The following is an 18,787-nucleotide window of genomic DNA, read 5'->3' on the forward strand; positions in this document are numbered from 1 at the left end:
AGCTCCAGTAACTCTGGCTGCAACTGCTGTATTTTTTTTTTCTTATTTTATTTCTTAGTTGAAAAGGGCGCTGGCAAACCATGTAGGAAACGAAACACAAAGTGAATCGCATGCATGTTCTTCATTTCGTATGTGTTAACACGTTTGCTTTTTCCAGCAGACAACTGATGATGACGTGTCCAGTATCCTGTGTATGCGCCAAGTTGTATGAAAAGAATCATGCACTTCTCCGCGCACTTCTGTTTATTATTACTTTGGAATCTAAGTTTCGCTGGTGATGTCCCTTGTTGCAAACGGGCGAGGTCAGTGGTGTTCGGTGCAGTTCTCGGCGTCATGTTGCTCGGGCACGTGCTTGCAGACGCCGCGGGAGCCGAACTCGACGCGCAAGCTCGGGTCGTTGAGCACGCAGTCGTGGTACTCGGTGCAGCGGTGCTGGTACAGCGGAACGCACACCTCACCGGGACACTGCGGCAGAGTAGAAATAAGAGTACAAGTCTACCTGACGGGACGCCAAGCGAACTCACAATAGCAAGCGTTATTGCACCCAGTTAACTCGACGTCGTAAGAGTAAGAAGAAAGTAACTATTTTCACAGGGAAGGCTTAGTCCGGGGATCCCGGTATAGTCGACAGCGCCAACTCTGCGCGTTCAGTCGTCCTTTGCAAGTCCTCGCTGGAGTCCGCCAGATTCCTTCCCCATAAAGTGGGAGCGGGAGTGGGTATGGGAGAAAGACGTCCTGGTGCTGGGGTAGTCCCCGCAGTTTGGACACTTGGGGGTTCCCGGTGATCACTGGAATCGGTGCGTGAGATGTACAGTGGTGAGCACACGGGAGCGCGTGTCCGCCGGCACTATCACAGCAGCCTACCGTGGGCTTCGCGAACCATCACGCACGCGCTGTGCGGATTGAGGAAGAATTTGCTTTCAGCGTGCGCATCGCGTCATCGGAGCGTCTGTTCGTCTTCTGCTATGTTGGGCGTCGTCTGCTAATGGTATCTCACTTTGAACCTCGAATCCACGACCCTTGTATGGACATGCCTAATAAAAATCGCAAAGGTGCTTTTCCACCGTAAATTGAACCGAGGTTGTAGTGTCCGAGCTGATTTCAAGCTATGAATTTATTCCTAATAAGCGTTGTGCGCATGTGTTCCTTCGGTTTCAGTGGCAATTACAAAAAAATAAAGTGCTGATAAAACCACCGTCATCTTTTCATTTATTCTATTCGAAGCAAGCCGGCGAGTTGCGATGTAACGAACCGAATACTGCATTCAATCTAATGAGCGAATAACCGCTGACTCAGAAACATTTTTCTTGCAGATTCCAGTTCCCAGTTACTTAGCGGCCGAATGTTCCGCCGCTACAAGTAAGATGAAGTTAGCAGACGACGCTCAGCCGCTCCGATGACACGATGTGCGCCCTGAAAGCATAGCCTCGCTCGACTGCTTCTTTTGCGTGCTGCTTCGAGCGTCCCACAGTAGGCTGCTCTGATAGTATACCTGCGGCCACGCGCTTCCGTGATCACACTTAGCGAGCTCGCCACTGTACAGTGGCCTGTTCCGTTTTAAAGCGAAGCTTTTTACCTCTTCTCCCCAAGGGTTCTGTCGCGACTATTGGTGTCAACAGAAAACTCCCGCGGACAAATAAAAGAAGTTACTGGCACCACCAGGAATCGAAACTGGAACAAATAGAGCAACGGAGCGACAGCCTGTTGTCTTACCGATTGAGCTACGAGCCCACGCGAGACGAGGAGACAGACGGTGCACTCACCGAGCACATCTGCGGGAATTCTCACTGAGTTGCACGTGATAGTGTCACACGACCTCTCGCACCGCTGTGCGCTCCGCTCACGGCATGTGTAGCGGCTAGGAGTTAATAAAAATTAAAGAAAGCTCACACCAAGACATGGCTTCTCACTTCTCCTTCTCTGCCGCCTATCTCGTCGCCTCCGTCGGCGGCGGCAGAGACGTAGAAGTGATATCGTATAACACCGGGTTTTAGCTTCCTTTAGTTTTAAAGAAAACGAGTTTCCACTCATGTGCTTCACAAATACAACTCAAGGAACCACCATCCATGGATCATGCATTGATTTAACCTTAGCAAAGGATATCTATTTGAAGTAATTCAGAGTGGGGTTAAGTGCATTTCACTTGTCTCCGGCTTCACTCTTTGTAGAGCCACGTGTGTGAATTCAAGTGACGTCGCATGGGTAATCGTTGTAGGTGTCGTTTATAGCTTCACTTTCCAACCGCCATCACAGGGTAGACTGGCGCACATCTTCTTTTTTTTTTTTTTCAAAGAACAGTCCTATACGGGCCAAATAAGACTTTGTTTTAATGACCGGCTTCGGGAGCATGCAGGCACTTTCAAGAAGGGAACAGGCAGCAATCTCGCCGTACTCTGCGCAAAGTGCAAGTCCACGCTCACATTTGACAAGACACGCGGGCTCCGAATGTATAAAGGAAAGTACGCAAGAGAGATCTTCTAGGCGCACGTAATCCACAAAACGAGCACGAACGTCTCGATTCATGACCGCCGCCATAGCGTGTGTCCCTGCGAGTAGATACATGTCTAATCTCCTCATCTTTATGTTGTCCTTTCTGCAGTTTGCGTTTTTTCCCGAGGGTATATATTTCGCCACGGCGAAATAAACTGGTTGTTAGCAGCGCCCGGTGTTGTCATTTTTTCTGTACCATTTGAGCGCCGTTGTTTAAATTCAGTATCTGTGCCGTTTGGAGCACGAAAACGGGAGTCCGCGCCTGCAATACGATTGTGAGTCTGGCAACCATGCTTTCAATCTAAATGTAGTTTCCATTTTTCTGCGTCTCAGCAAGGCGCGTTCTTACAGATTCCTTAAGCCGCTGCAGCCTACGTCGTACCTTGAAGCAGACGTCGCAGCAGCCGCAGGCGTCCTTGTATTTGCCGCAGTTGCAGTTGACGGGGTAGCACGTGACGGCGGCGCAATTAACGTCGGCACAGTTTGGAGGCTGCGTGCACAGGACGCTGCGTGGAGGATGCGTGAGAGAGAATTTTCCATTAGGATATATGCATAGGCGTCCGCAAGACACCACGGAGACATGCGGGCTTAAAATTGCGGGGTTAATTCTTCTTTTAAAAATATTGGTAAGAACAAAATATACGAGGATTCGTACAGGCACAACACGCAGACACGATTGTAAGTGCGCATATTTTAATCCGGAGCCCTCCGGAGCGTATTTTAATCCGGAGCCCTCCACTACGGCGCGCTTCATCGCCTGCGTTGCGCCGGCGCGTTAAACCCTACAATCAATCAAGTGCGCGTATTTTGAAGATCAGCCTTTAAAACACTTATGCAGTTGCCTGCACCATGCTACGGCCTTTGTGCATGTTTTTTTTTTGTTTGTGTAACCGCAAGCGGGCGAAATTGGAATCAAGTGCTCAGGGGTAACGTGTCTGTGCGCTCGGGCGTGCGCCGGACTGCAGATTATCCTACCGTAACAGCAGTGTATCCCATCGTGACCACACGGTATTATCCTACAGTGACTGCAAGGTAGCTCACCATGACCACAGGGTATTATCCTATACAGTGACTGCAGAGTATCTCACCGTGACCACAGGGTGTTATCCTCCGTGACCACCAAGGATACCGTGACCTATCCTACTTAGTTACCGTGACTGATATCCTACCCTGACCAATGCATCGCCAAAAGGGTGTGACACTGGCTCCAACGTTTCCACGAGTTATTCAACGAAAAATATTACCGCGCACGCGAAGTGAATGAAGCGAGCCGGTTTGTTTAGCAATAACCTCTTCAATGGCGGTTGGACCGGGCGAGGCGTAACGAGTGGAAGCACATGCGAAGTAATGCCGTTTCTGGTGTAGATGTCTTTTCTTTCCCCTGTTTTCGTTATGCCATCTTCGTTTATTGAGGGAACAAATAGTATATTAGTCGACATTTTAATTTTGACCGCATTGTGTTGTTCAACGCCAATGTGTTCGGGTCGTTATCTTATTCTGACTACTTAGTGGAAATATAGAGCCCTCGTTAATCTATAACCGGTGGGAAAAGAGAAAACACTATGCGGCGCTTGCGGCCGCCACCAGGATTAATTAAGCGATGTCGCAGTGATGTTTAGCCTGCTTTAATTTGTACTCTCTCGTCTTAGGAATTTGATTTTATATGATTTTATACCACTTTAAACAAGGTTAGCAAGTTAAAAGGCTAATAATCCTCTTAATTTAGCTTGCTGACTTGTCAGTGATTGGACGACGTCCGCGAATCGGCAGGGAGGATGAAGCGAGGGGAGCAGCTATTTCGAAAGCTGTAGTTTCGTGAGAAAAAAAGGGGAGTAAATCGACCTGGCAAACTCAGAACACGGCCTGTGCTGTCCGGACTTTACCTCACAAGTCAATTAGGTAAATGTTTACAACTAATATTAGTGTCCTTCTAATGATGGAGTTTACGAGAAACGTATCACAAGGCGGATCATCGTGACGCTAAAATCACAAGCGTTTGCCGCGCAGTTCCTTAAGACGTGGCAAGAGCGCAGCTAAAAGCGTGCATGCAGTCGTGTTGTACGTTAGCAGTCTCCTGGGGGTGCGAGATAATTATTCGAGCATGTGATGTAGATACAATGCCTCAACCATTTTCATTAAAATGTCTGACACAGCAGAAACAGTAGTTTCCCGCTGCGCTCGTTCACTCAGCCGGCTCGGCGGCCGATGATACATGGTTCAAACTTGATACATTGGTTCCATACTTTTTTGTAGATAACCAAAAGTCCTTGCTTCCTCGACGCGGTTTTGTAGCTCCTTTCAGGAGGACTGCGTGTGCAAACACATCGATACTCAAATTTCTCCTCCTGACACCATCTTAATTGACGCCTCTTAACTCAGTGCCCTTTCACGATGTCTTTTCCAGGGATGCGTGATGCAAAAGAGGCTCGCTTTGAAGTTGCGTGCAGCGCGTTATGGAGCTACGGAGCTGAGTGCAGGTCATGCCAGGATATGCGCAACAAGTGCTCTGTACCAAATTCTAGGAGCAATTAGAAATCTGAGCCCTAATGACATATGGTCGATCGGGTCTGGTAAAAGAGAAAAGAACGCCTGAACCTGGGCGATACCACGAGCAAACTGCGTTCTGTCATCGCGAGGCACCATCGTTTTATGTTGTGTAGCACCTCCGTTTTGCCCAAAATTATTGTTGCGAGGTGAATGATATCGTATTGGTCGTCGATGCAGAGCCAGAAAAGAGAAAACCCGGAACACTGCTAGATATGGCAGTTGTTGCTTGTAGATAACTACACGAGTGTATAATTCATTTGACTAACGTAGAAAGTCGTGCTTGTTGGTTCATGGTACAGCTAAATATACAAAACAAGTGAAAAAAACGTTGTGCACAGAAAGAGAAAACAAAGACAGTCACTGGACCTACAACAAATGTTCATTTGAAGCAATCCCTTCACGCTAGAACGGCGCAGGCGCGCACAGGACTCTACTCCCCCCATCTGATTTAAAGGGACTCTGTAACACTTCCCTTAACCGTATTCCCTCTTTTCTTAGCGTCTGGAAGCACTGAGAAAGCTATATTTTTCGCCCGCGTGGGGGGGCACTGCGTGATTTCCTCGTCGTAGCAGATACGCCTTCCGTTTCTGCTTTGCTTTTATGGCTTTCTTCTTAAAGTGGCTGTCGAAGGCTGTCGAAGGCGTTCTTCCAAATGAAAGAAAACCGACCAATAGCCGCTACACCGCGTTAATTGCGTAATTCCAGCGGTCGAAGAACGCCAAGACCAGTGGCGGTATTCCCGTGTTCTGTCCCTTTTGTGTCCCTTTCAAAAGTGTCCCTTTTGAGCAAGCCTTGATTCGCTAAAAGCGAACACCCGGATGTGACGCCATGCAAGCACGGCGGAGCTATGAGCCGTGGCTACTCGGAGCAGACGATTTGGAGCAGACGATTTTTCGTCGCCTTATTGTTGGTTCACTCCCAGAACAATAAACACATAGAAGATACTCTGATACGGTTTCAGTTCTTTAAAATCCGTTTGCAAGAACAGTTGCGGTATTTGAATCAAAGGCCCACTGCTTAACCGGAAGTACGTCACGATGAAAGGGACGCAAAAGGGACGTTTTCAATAGGGACAGTTACGAGAATACCGCCCCAGGAAAGAGAGAAAAATCTTTTGAGCAAGTTTCTAAGTAATCTGGTGGGCACACAGCAGTAATTTGTGGCTGAGGTACACCCGCCTAATTTTTTACCAATATCACAGCAGCGTCGACCGTTCGGTCGATCAGCGCACCCTGATGGAATGATACAGCAAACCCGGCGACAGTAGAAGCATGCATGCACACTAAGTAAAGGCCACTCCTGCCGTCGTCTGCGAGGCTGCTTCAAGAGGAGACAGCCGCCCCCGATTTTGTTTATTCGCTTTTCACACTGCCTGCCATAGTCTATTTTTTTTCTTCATGACCAGGCATGTAGTGCCAGCTGAAAACAGAGTAATCAGCGTTGCCGAACGCAAGGATCTTTCAGAACAAGGTTCGTTCGGCAACATTGATAACTCTGTTTTCAGATACCGCCACGTGCCTAGTGTTGAAGAAAAACTTCGAGTATGGCAGGCAGTGGGATAAGCGAATAAGAAAAATCGGGGGCGGCCGTCTGCTCTTAGGACAGCCTAGCAGACGACGTCAGCAATGTCCTTTGCTTAGTGTGCATGCGACTAGTCTCGCCAAGATTGCCGTATTACTCCATCATACGGCGCTGATCGATCGAACGGTTCAGGCTCCCGTGATATTGCTAAAAAATTGGGCGGGTGTACATGCGACCTCATAAGTACTGGGTGTGTTGGTTCACTACTTTCTTCAAGCATTTGAAAGTTCGAAAGAAATTGAAAAAAAGTGTTGCTGGGTCTCTCTAATAGCTTTTTTTTATGTTCAACACAACAGAAGGCCGAAGAAGCCTAGCACCCTAAAACGCGTGTCGCCCCATGCCCTGCACTCACAAACGCAATTTCTTTATCTGTTAAAAAAAAACGGACAGTTTGCTTACGCATTTCCCACAGTTGCTTTATCGGAAAGGCCTGTATTCTTGCTCTTTCGGCGCACACCATCCTTTTCCTACTGGTTTTGTACATTAATTTATTTGATTTTTGTTTGTTTGTTTATGGCTCTAGGGTATTTATTGTCCTTGTTTTTTCACCCCCATTTGAAGAAGCAAGCTTCGCCTCTTGAGCGGCTAACGTTTCCAGAGTTCAATAAAGTCTTTCCTCTTTTTGTATATATGTACGAATAATTAAAAAGATGAAGCAACTCACCACGTTATGGCCATTGAAATAATCAGCACGCTGCTCGTCTTCATCTTTAGTCGTGTGATCGCTGCATACATGCGCCACAAGGGGTGTAACAACTCTTTTCTGCATGAAAATGCCCTCCCAAGAATCGGCTCTTCAAGTAAGTTTCTATCGAAAATATGTATGCAGGCGCGCGACTCTATAAATATAAGCAATCCGAACGTATGACGTAATCTAACGTAAGCTACGCGGACGTCGCATAATCAGAGTTCCAACCATGCTCGTCTAACGTTAAAAAGAAATTGAGAGGTCCCAGTTTGCTTTTGGTGCAGACTTCCCTGAGGTATGGCAGGGACATCCAACGTAGGGATATCTGGATTTCAACAAAATATTTTTGGAAATTAGCGTCTAGTGCATGAGCATTCTTATTCGACTTCCCAGAGAAACCTGTCCGTTCATCCTTAACGCGTAGCCAATACTTTTCAGAAATATACCCGCGCCGTTTGGGGTGTTTGGCTGAATGCTCTAGGTTCCTTTATTTATAAAATATATGTTATTTGATATAACGCCCTTCATAAAAGGCCCTGGGCACCATAATCTGTCCAAAGCAAACGTGCATAGAAATGCATGTTCGAAAATGACCCAGTTAGAAGAATGTTTGCGCACTATCACATCGTTTGCATTGGATAGTTTCTGCAGATTTTTAAAAAGGGAGCGAGTGTCAGCTAATCAACATTATAATATAAGTTGGTTCACTACCAAAGGCTGCGGACTTTGTTTCAGTTTTGATTTCTGTCAAATGTTACTCATCATGGTGCGGAAGCTGTGAAAACGAGCATACGGATGAGTGTAAGATGATGCAGGCATCACATTAAGCAAGTCCTTGCTAGTGCGTACTCATCTGTTTTAACTGTTGTTTATAACATGAATGGAAAGTTTAGCAAATTGGCAGATATTTGAAAACAAGTCTGAGAGGGCAGTAAGTTCCGCAGTTTACGGCTAAAAGCAGTCGTGTTCAACCCTAACATTTTGAATTTTGTTGTAACCTGCTGAGCCGTACTGCCGTAGGTACTATTTTTATCTTCTCACTAGGTACGGCTTTGTGAGTTTTACTGTAATTAAAGTCGTATGGGACACTTGCTGTATTGTCCGAAATATTTATGCAGAATTTGCACAGTGCCAGCCAAACTGAAGGAGCGACTAGGAACAAAAAAAAATGCTATTTGGGCTAATCCCCTCCCCCCTTTCCTCCGCGCTGTGCGTTTTGAACGAAATCCTTAAGCAACTAGCTCGTACCAGATAATTGGGAGCGTCTTTTTCTCAAGTATTTACGCCGAAATAGGCAGGGCTCATTCCCAAGTGAAGCGTCGGGGACATGATGTTACTTTCACGCAAAATTGCGCGAACGCTATTGAGTTTTGTGCAAGCTTTTTTCACTCAGACGATACGGAAGTTCACAATTTGTGAGTGATATCACGCCTGAAAGACGGTTCTAGGAGGCCGACTAACCAAGCCAGCAAGTGCAGCTCAATGCACAGAAACTTTTGACACGGAATAAACCGAAATTCTGCAGCAGTTCAGCAAGGCGAGCACTCGACTTGAATACTTGCCGCAGACTAATAGTTTCTTTGATATAACAATCCTACTGCCATGTGATCCCGTTAGACATGCTCTCATATCCGTAATTGTTAGTATAAATGTACATAATTGAAAGGGCCTACTCACGGTGTAGCAGAATGTGTATTTTCTGCGACCTTGCGTGGGAACAAACGAGTCTTCTTTGAGGGAGACTTCTTTATATAGACGGACAAAGAAATCACGTTTGCTGCCTCTTGGCGCTTCTGACTCGTTGGTTACTGCTCTTGGGTGGTTGACCGAGGAGTTCTTTTTTGAAGGCGTGTAATTAAAGACGGGCTATCTTTCCCGCCACTTCTGCCTTCACGAGTTTCCCGTTTATCCGTCGCACTGACAGCGAGGCGATAACCAGAATCTGTGCCCGGAAAGAAACCCGAGGTTACTGGTGTCGCGAAGGGGTCTTGTTTTGCATCATGATTCCGGCGCCGGGCCTGGAGGCGTGGAGGTCATGCCCGGGCGGAGATATCGGTAGGAGTAGTTTTAGCGACATATTAAAGAGCAGAACCCATCGGGGTGGTTCAATGGATAAAATGTCTTAATGGAGCACGATCATGCCTATTCACCTCACCCTTATGATGGGGTGACTTGTTCAACAAGGAATTATATAAACTGTGTTCTATGGTACCTGCAGCATTATGTGTACACAAATGGCTCGAAATGTTATTATTATGTGAATGTATTTGCTTCCAGAAATGATTACGTCATAATTTCATTGATGCAGTGCATCAACTACAGATATTTTGCCATTCGTCTGAGCGTTGCGACTGGCTGGCTGACAGACTAGCAATGATCTACGAGAGTACCGTGGGGACCAATTTAGTTAAACATCTAAATCATGCAGCAGGTTCACACACACACACGCACACACACACGCACAGACACACACACACACATGCACGCACGGACGCACGCACGGACGCACGCACGGACGCACTTCACGCACGCACACACACACACACGCACGCACACACGCACACACGCACGCATGCACGCACACACACACACACACACACACACACACACACAGAGAGAGAGAGAGAGAGAGAGATAGAGAGAGAGAGAGAGAGAGAGAGAGAGAGAGAGAGAGAGAGAGAGAGAGAGAGAGAGAGAGAGAGAGAGAGAGAGAGAGAGCTCTTTAACAAACTGGCAAAGTCATCGACTACCGCCCGATTTGCTACGCCAGATCGGAGTCAATGGGGATATGTAGTAATTAAAACCAGCGTAGGATAAAGAAACAGTGACTGTATATGTACCTTGCAGGATGTCGGTTCTCCTTGATTATATAGGCAGCAAAGAGCATCATTTTCAGAGTCGATGAACTTGATCAAACTTTTGATCGCTAATTTTGACCTTGGCTCCATAAATTGCACAACAAAATAATGCAGCCTGGCAAAAACTTTTTACAGTAAAGCCGAGTATGAATTCTGACAAGATTGTTTATCTCATTACCCTATGTGTTATGGGCGTAGTCAGTCACGTTATGAACACTCATTCCACTTCTATACAACACCCTAGATTCAACCAAAGGTGTTCAATGTGTAATTACCCTTCTCGCTACTCAGATTGGGTGAACAAAATTAGCAGTGGCGTAGCTCGGCTATGCCAGGATAACGTAGCGTGAGCTAAGGTTCAGCTGGTTATTCTTAGGTTTCCTGGTTGTCTAGGATTAGCTAATTGTCATGGTTACTGCTGGTAGAACGATTTCCAATCCACTCCAATCCAGTCTAGTCCAGTCGCGGCGGCGGCGGCAGTTCCGGCACGCCAGCTGCGCGCCGTGAGACGTCACTGCTCCTCGCGCATGCGCAGCACGGCTCTCCAGAAGCCACGCGAAACTGCTGTAGCTCAGCCAGTGTAGCTCACGCTGCAAAACAACAAACGAGGATGTTGGAATTTTAATACGGTAGGATTAATCACCTTACAACACCTTAGTCTCATGATTTCACAACCTGTTCAGCATGGGGTACGAACGTAAACAAAGCGGCAAGCAATCAATGCGGGCAGCTGATTTTTATTCAGGCTGTCTTTAAAGGAGCACTGACACGAAAATGTTATGTTACACTTTTATGGCTTTTATCGATGCTTAATGGCCTGGCGAACCCGAAACAGCACTTTAAATGCTTGAGCACACGATAATTAATTACCTTGAACGGCCTGAAAATCATATGTTTCAAATTCCCGTGCTTTCATCCCGAACGGCGCTTATGACAGAATCTCGGCCTGACCTCACCGCTTTGTGCGGACGTCACCGGCCGGCGCCCGCTTGAGAGGGTGTTGCGCCCGCTCGCCGCTCGTTGGGCCGCGCGCATGAAGTGACGTCACGAGTTTTTGACGAGGCTGTCGCGTCACTTCTTTTGGCTTCACGGGGTGATGTCATGCTGACGTCCATTTGCTGAGTGCCGCTCGGCGCGCTGCTCCGTCGGCGCGATAAATGAGATCCAATTGAACTAGGTATGTTCTTCGCGTCGCAGGCCGCTCATATTTCAGCCAGGGTATTCTGTTGAGTGAAGGAAGCGAGCTGTGCAATAATATTAACGCCGAAAATTGGTGTCAGTGCTCCTTTAAGGTCCAAATAATTTTGCCACTTGACGGCCCCGTTATTTTTCAACATCGCCTTCGCCTCACAGTGTCACATTCACCTGATGGCTGCACCGCGCAGCACTCTGAACTTTGACTGCAGCCATTGTGGATTAGTGGATGCCGCCGTTGAATACATTTTAATTTTGCTGCCTTAAATACATTCGCTGGAGGGAACATCGTCGTGGTTTCAACTTTCTGGACGGGCGATGATTCACAGTTGAAAAACTACTTGTTCATGTCTAACGAAACGAAGACGCACTTAACACGCATTGATTGAATTTTTCTAGTAGAATGTGCTCACGGGTTCTTTTGAGCCTAAAGTGTGTTGAGTACGGTTTTTTAAGGCTTTGTTTATGTAGAAACGACCCTTCGGAACTGTGTATCTCAGATAAGACGCTCCTTGAAGGACTTCTAGAAAGTGATTCTGACCACTGAGCAAAATGTAATACGAGAGCGGACTCAGCTGATAAAAACGTATTTATATTACCATGTCGTGGAGAAGTTCCAGCTCTCATTCTATAGAGGGCTACACTGCGAGCCTGCGAACGACTGACAGCTTGCCGATAAGGCGGAGTTGCGTCTGCCACCGAGAGGTCGAGTAGAGTATAGATGGTGAAGGAAAGAGAGGTTCAAAAAAAAAAAAAAAAAAAAAAAACTTCAGAAGGAGAGGGAGGGAAGAAGTCAGTAGGTAATGGTGAAGTAGTGAAGGGGGGAGTAGGATTGGAAAGGGAATAAAAGAGGTCATTGAGAACCAGCTGGGCTTGTTGGTACATAGTTAAAATGGTTGCAGCGCAAAAACGACGACGGACGAGTGAGGAACAAACGGGACGAGCGCTAACTTAGCGCTCGTCCCGTTTGTTCCTCACTCGTCCGTCGTCGTTTTTGCGCTGCAACCATTTTAACTTTGAATAAAAGAAGGGGGGGGGGGGGGTGGAGGGAAAATTTAATGGGCTAGTGTCAGTACATAAGGCTATTTAGTGAATTTAGAATGGGCAATGGTGGGTACAAGAAAGGGAAAGGGGTGACAATAGTAGGAAAATGACGAAAAGAATACGAAGAGTGATAGAGAGGTAAGAGTAGAGATTAGTCGAAAAAAGTATAGTGGGAGGCGTCGCGTAGAGGGAGTCAAGGAGAAAGGTGACAGGAAGGTAAAGAAAGGAATTGAGGGGGAGAGGATACACAACACAGGAGCGTGAGGTTAATGACAGGGGGAGAGTATAGGAGAGGGGGAGAAAAATTCCCCTGATTTTGGGTGCGCTGCACGTTGTCGTATTTCCGTTTAATTATAGCGGGCCGTTTGCACCGCGTTCCTTAAGTCCAGGGATGTCAGCGAAAAAAAAAAAAACCTTCCTATCACAAAGCTGCCCATTAGAGGACGTCTGCAACACTTTTGTAACTTGTTTAGCAGCTGAGATCATCTCATATCGTTGTCAATAAGCGATTCAGTTTTTGCATAAAGTAGCCATGAAATACTCGAAAAATATTACTGCTGTACGCAGATCAAATATTTCAGAAACTCGCATTAAGCACTCTTCTCTCTTGATCGTGTTTTTGAAGTGTTTGGATTGTTTCCACGCCCCAATAACGTCACAGCAGGCATTTATCCGTTATTGGCCAGCTTCCTGCCAGCACAAAAATCTTTTCTTTGTGTTCTGCTAAATTCTACGGCTCCCCGAAAGCCGCAAACAAAAATAGAGCTGGTAGTGGAAGTAATTACTGATTTATTAATGTCAAATAATTAAGACATCTGTCAATTAAAAATGTTACTTTGAGTGGAAAACAGTTTTTTGTTTTCCTAAATTTTATCACCACATGAGCATACCAGCAAAAAATGGGATCTGCTGTGCACATCTTTACATTTTTTACAGTTTTACGGTGTGATTATTCTTTTAACCACCATCGTAAAGAGAGTTCGAAAAATTCGTATCTATAAACCGCGTCCATTTTTTGGCGTGTACACTAGAAAAAATATAAATTAGACTGCCCCAAATTATGACGCACTGTCTCATATACAGATTCAGGTGTCTGTAAAAATGAAAGGCAAAATGCTTAAACAGCAAAGCTTGAAATTTCGTTAAAGCTGAGAACCACAAAGTCGACTAGTGGAGAAGAGACAAGTAAAAAAAAAAGCAAGAGGGTGAGACGTGAGCATATTGGAACCTTTATTTCTTACATGGTAGGCAATGTTCCCAAGATCTCAAGCTTGTGGTCCAACATTGCGCAAGGACAGAAAGCTCAGTTGACTTGCAAACGCAGACTGGTATGTCATTCAGCGAAATCTGAGCATGCATGGCGCTTTGCGTTGTCGGTGGAGTGACCTGAAAGACGTTGCAGTTATATACAAACGGCCAGATGCACATGTGATTTTGGACGTGGGAGACGATGTTGTACAAAACTACTACCGCTGACTTGCGGCTGAGCATACTTCAGTAATCGGGGTCCGTGGAAAGTTAGCGTGTAACTCCGTTAACTACGATGGCATTCAGATAGCCCGTGTTATCGCGGGCGGATGGGTCGCGGGAGTTAGAGAGACCCAGGTTTCATTTAAGCCATGCCCCTCGTCTTCTGCTTGCTTGGGCCTGCAGTGACCCTTGCCGCCGGTCTCGAATCTCTCTTCTGTGTTGTCCAGGATGCAGTGATGGCCGTCGGAGCAGGGGTCCCTGAAAGGGCGTGTGCACTCTTCCCCGGGACACTGCGTGACACAGGTATTAATGAGTAAGAAAATCATCGTACTAGCGAACATTAAACAGAGACAAAGGTAAAAGGGGGGACGAAACACTGGCTAGCGTGGGGTTCGTCGTGTGTTTCGTCCTTAGTAGCCAACTCGCCCAACTTACCGCCTTAGTTGTTAATGAGTATGCGGTACGCAACACAGAGGAACATACATTTTGTGTCCGCAGTTTCTTTGTGTTCTTAGTACACATAAAATAATTAAAAAAAATCAGGATAACAGACTGAACGATGGGAATCTGCCAAGAAACCTTATTTGAATAAGATCTTTAGTAACGCGCACAACTGCGGCGATGTTCAGTTATAGCCGTATAGTTAACCCGTAAAGCCGTAAAGCCATATAGTTCACCCGTATACAGGCGTTAACAAAGTCTGGTGCTGTGGCACGAACTCCTCGTACTAGCATCTCTAAATAATAGTATACTTAAAATCTTACTAAAAATCATAATGTCGTGGCTATGTTCACTAGAACATGTTGAATCTCACTGCATACTTCCAGGGTTTTCATTGTTGAGTAGTGATTTTACTCGTGCCGCCGCTGCGTATTATTCACGTTACTGCCTTGTACTGGACATCGTTTACAATGCAGATGGATTCCCATGGATTGTTCCACAAATGGTTTGTAAATCCAGACTCAAGTCTGCGGCTACGGCTCGGCTCATTGCACAGATCAAAAAGTGGCTTTGTTGGGCTGACAGGCATATTCTTCCAGGGCGCAAGAACGCTCGCCAGAATATTACATTGGAGGGTTGAACCCAGAAGAGGAAGATTTTATACCTAAATGCTCCCCTTCCTTTAGCGTGGTGAGGGACGGGGCTCAAGCTATTTATCCACAGAATAATTTGGGATTAATCTCACTGTGTGTTTAAGCCCTTTCCAAACTTCATGAATGCCAACTTCACTACGCCGCTGTTTTCATGTTCTGCTTCTTAACGAAGATAGTAGGGAAACCGTTCATTCATGTCGTTTAAAGCAAGATGCAGATGTCGACTTTACCATGCTGTTCGATGCTACTCGCAGACATTAATGTACAAACCAACAGCACACAAACGCAAACCTCTCAAGCATGTTTACATCTTGCAGTATCAGAAGGACCATGATAGTGAGGGTTGACTGAATAGAGGAAAGGCAAGAGGCACAGGCCTGGCCTTTGCTTTGTGGATGCAGGTGGCTTGTAGTCTAAGCTCATAACAGTGGAGATTTCGAACCATGTCAGTCCTACATTTGTGCGCACATGACTATATAACAGCAACATATTTTCCACAAGTTTGTGAAGAAGCGTTAAACAACTTAAACAGAATTAAAAATGAAACACGCATGTTGATACGTCATTTGTGCGCATAAAAATAATAGGAAGTAAACGCACTCCCTATAGAAATAGGTCGGACGAGAACGCCGCTTTCTTAAAGGGACACTGAAGTGATTTGTAAACAATGCGGGATTACGAGCGCAAATTGTAGTCCGGAGTCCCTAGGCCCTGTTTCGACCACTCTGAGCGCGTTTACGCGAATTTATTTAGTAGAAAAATCAATTCGAAAATGCTGTCCTCCTCTCTTTACGCTCGCCCATTTTCTGTGGCGTTTTCGTGTGACGTCAGCAGGAGAGGAGCTGGCAATTGGCTGCGCTACTGCACGGCTCGCCGACCTTCCGCGACCGAGTCAGTCGGCCCAGCGTTTAGTCCGCCGGCCGCCGACGGGTCGTCGCAATTCGCTCGATCAGTTGAAACTAAGCCACAACACGTTTGAGAATGGAAGAATGTGCCTTTCTTTACTTCGTTACTTTGTACACTGTATCTAGCTCCAAGTCAAGGTCGCTTCACACAAGCGCTGCACAAGCGCACATGCGACGCTTCGCTGACTGGTACGCCAGTAGGAAAATATAAGGCCTCTTGAAGGGGGAGAAGAGTCAGCGAAGTCAATATAGGTACTAAGGAAATAAAATCAACTGATATTTTTATCGTACAGCGTAAAACTAGGGTGCGGGAAGCACTTTTTGCGCTGGCCCGAACAAGCACAGCGGTCAGCAGCACGACTACGCATCTGCGAACGCTTTTCCATCAACGAAATGCAATTGCTAGACGTAAGCTATTGTGGAAACTCGGGGGACGCTTACTGCACGAGTGCAATACAACAAATAGTCACCGAAGCTGCTTGAAATACTAAAACTAAATAAAAGTGTAAACTGGTTATACATTATAGAGCTTATTTTTCCATCATTGGCATCACCCGCCCGTAGCCTAGTTGTCTGGAGCGCTAGGTATGTCACCCGAATTGCCTTGCCCGTCATGCGTTCAAAACCCCGCGGGTATGTGCTTTTTTTTTTTTATAAGTTCACTTTTTCGTTTTTCGCCGATGTTTTCTATACTGGGTTCACATTTTTTTGGGCCGCAACGTTCATTGCTCCACGAACTAGTCCACAAAACTCGCGCAGGCTGGCACTGGCGCGCTAGCGAGTTCTCGTTGGCGTGCTGTTGCCATATGCACCGACTGCATGCAGGCAGTGGGCCCAGGCCAGAATCAACAGACCCTTGGACTGGTGCGAACACGCTTTTTGCGATGCGATACAGGCATGAGTGAGGCAAGCTCCAAATATGGGGGAAAAGCGCATGCATTTGAGCGTCTGCGGGGACGCGGAGGGCGTTCATGCACTGCGTAGGGCTCAGCTAATCAATGCTACGATCCCAAGCCGTCCTGGGAGGCTTATCTTATGCATTTTACAGTCGACAACATGGCAGAAGCGCGGTACTACGATTACTGTGATATTGAGAATGCCCATCCAACGATGCCATCGGATGTCAAACATGTTGTTTTACAGAACCGAAACCGAAACCGAAACTTGTTTGATTGCTAACCTTGGGCATCGTCCAATCACGGTGCCCCCTCCTCCCAACGTCACAGCTTAGTTGGTGCGGCCGCCGCAAACCGCGTATGGTAGTTTTTCTTCTTTCGCGCTTTGCAAAATAATTACCGATTAGTCAACCGGATAAACGATGAAAAGTGTGCTAATTTGAGCCAGTCTACGCAGTGCAAGCAAAAACGGGAGCTTGACAAATTCACTTCAGTGTCCCTTTAATACAGAAACGCACGATTATTTATCTTTCGGGAAAGAAACTTCAAAAATTGAGTGACCTATGTTTTCTCGTACAGGTTTCGGCTTCAGTCGTTATTCACCGCACGTTTCTGTGCTCCGTGGTATTTGAGGCCTTCAAGTGGCGACGATAATAGGTTAAGGGGACAGCAATAAACATATTATGTACTAGGAAGGAAAATATGCGCCAACAATAAGCGCACTAGCTACTGCGAAGGAAACAGCACTGGAGCCATCTACGTACATTTGCACAAGCGTTCTCTAGCATGGGGCTCCCCATTCATTTATAATATGAAATCATTAGGGCTGTAGTAAGTTATCTTTCAAAGTGTCTTGCAGGGAACTGCGTAACTTCCCTATAAGCTACCACTGGCGATAAGATTTTGAATTCTTTTTAAAGACAGGTAGCCCGCCATTAAAGTGCTGGCCGAATGACCTCAAACCCATTATTATTCTACGCTAAAATTCCTTTTTTTGGGTGTTTGAATCAGTATTGAAAACTCTTATAAGGCAGTTCTTTTCGTCCACCTTTTTTAGTATTGTATACCGGAGGAAATTAGAGACTATCCCGCCGTTCGAGTGATGAGACGGGGTGCATCGAATTTCTTTCTTCCGGTTTGTACGAGTATTAAAAGCTCATATAAGGCAGCTGTAGTCATCTGTCTTTTTTTTTAGCACTTTCTTAACTATGCTCAATGGCTTGTTTTTCTTCATGTCTAGAAAGCTTGGCTTTCAATTTTTTCAGATTTATTTTTAGTGGTATGACAGAGCTTTCTGACTGCAGTTCTTAAATAATTGATTCAAGGCTTCTTAGACTGATGTAACTTAAAGGAGCCATGAAGACAAAATTCAAGCTTGGTTCACTAGAAAGGCTGCTTTGTCCTGATACAAATGATTCCTATTTCATCGCAAACTTCCAAAAAATAACGGAGATATTAAAGAAAACCTATGGAGCTGTGGCGACTCGCTAGCCAGTTTTCGGCAACTTTTCTATGACGCCACAGAATCTTGTTTGGGCGATTGACGGTGGTCGAACTAATCAATCGCCAGGACACATGACTGAACGATTGTGCTGGGGCCGCTAGTTCCGTTTGATCGAATCACTTGAATGCTAACGTGCACCTAACCCACTGAAAATTATGCTTTTAGTGCTGGCCCATATGACGTCACTCGCACCGATAACACGTCCCTGTGGCGCGAAATTTGAAAGTCCTTAAGTATTTCTTGCGTTTTCATCGGTTCAAAAACGTCTTTCGTGGCTGGAATGAAGCTGAGTGAGGTACTAAAGCCTAAATCTTTAAAGTTAAACAAAGCTGTATTTTCTCTTCATGGACCCTTTAAGTGGTTGCAAACGCGTTCAGTGAAGAATTTTACTTTGACCACTGCTCCCACTCGGCTGAAAACCGTAAGGTCAGTCTTGCCTGTCTCGACTTCGCTATTTCACTTACTATTGCCACCTGCCGTGGTGGCTCAATGGCTGTGGATTTGTGCTGCTAAGCC

The 18,787-nt window shown here is 46.1% G+C and overlaps 2 protein-coding genes across 2 annotated transcripts in view; both read right to left on the reverse strand.

Moving 5' to 3' along the window:
* Positions 1-222: 222 nt before the first annotated feature.
* LOC144139124 (uncharacterized) lies at positions 223-9,185 on the reverse strand. Its single transcript, XM_077671581.1, has 4 exons — positions 8,984-9,185; positions 7,283-7,343; positions 2,873-2,996; positions 223-465 (listed from the first exon to the last, which is right to left on the reverse strand). The coding sequence occupies exons 2-4, from the start codon at positions 7,324-7,326 to the stop codon at positions 304-306; spliced, it is 330 nt and encodes a 109-aa protein (XP_077527707.1). The 5' UTR covers positions 7,327-7,343; positions 8,984-9,185; the 3' UTR covers positions 223-303.
* Positions 9,186-13,615: 4,430 nt separating this feature from the next.
* The window catches only part of LOC144139126 (uncharacterized), a 10,613-nt gene continuing 5,441 nt past the window's right edge, over positions 13,616-18,787 (reverse strand). Inside the window, exon 4 of the mRNA XM_077671582.1 lies at positions 13,616-14,162. Coding sequence (XP_077527708.1) covers positions 13,953-14,162 — 210 coding nt within the window. The 3' untranslated portion in view covers positions 13,616-13,952. The remainder of the gene's footprint in view (positions 14,163-18,787) is intronic.

The sequence above is a fragment of the Haemaphysalis longicornis genome, unplaced genomic scaffold, assembly GCF_048455015.1.
Source record: "Haemaphysalis longicornis isolate Haplotype H1 unplaced genomic scaffold, Haemaphysalis longicornis Haplotype H1 scaffold_5, whole genome shotgun sequence".
NCBI lineage: Eukaryota > Metazoa > Arthropoda > Arachnida > Ixodida > Ixodidae > Haemaphysalis > Haemaphysalis longicornis.

What these genes read in the sequence shown, in the direction of transcription:
- LOC144139124 (XM_077671581.1), bottom strand. Translation starts at nt 7,326, where the DNA reads ATGAAGACGAGCAGCGTGCTGATTATTTCAATGGCCATAACGTG. An exon ending in ATTTCAATGGCCATAACGTG is followed by an intron (nt 2,997 to 7,282) that starts GTGAGTTGCTTC and finishes TCCTCCACGCAG; the next exon opens with CGTCCTGTGCACGCAGCCTC. An exon ending in GCTGCGACGTCTGCTTCAAG is followed by an intron (nt 466 to 2,872) that starts GTACGACGTAGG and finishes ACTCTGCCGCAG; the next exon opens with TGTCCCGGTGAGGTGTGCGT.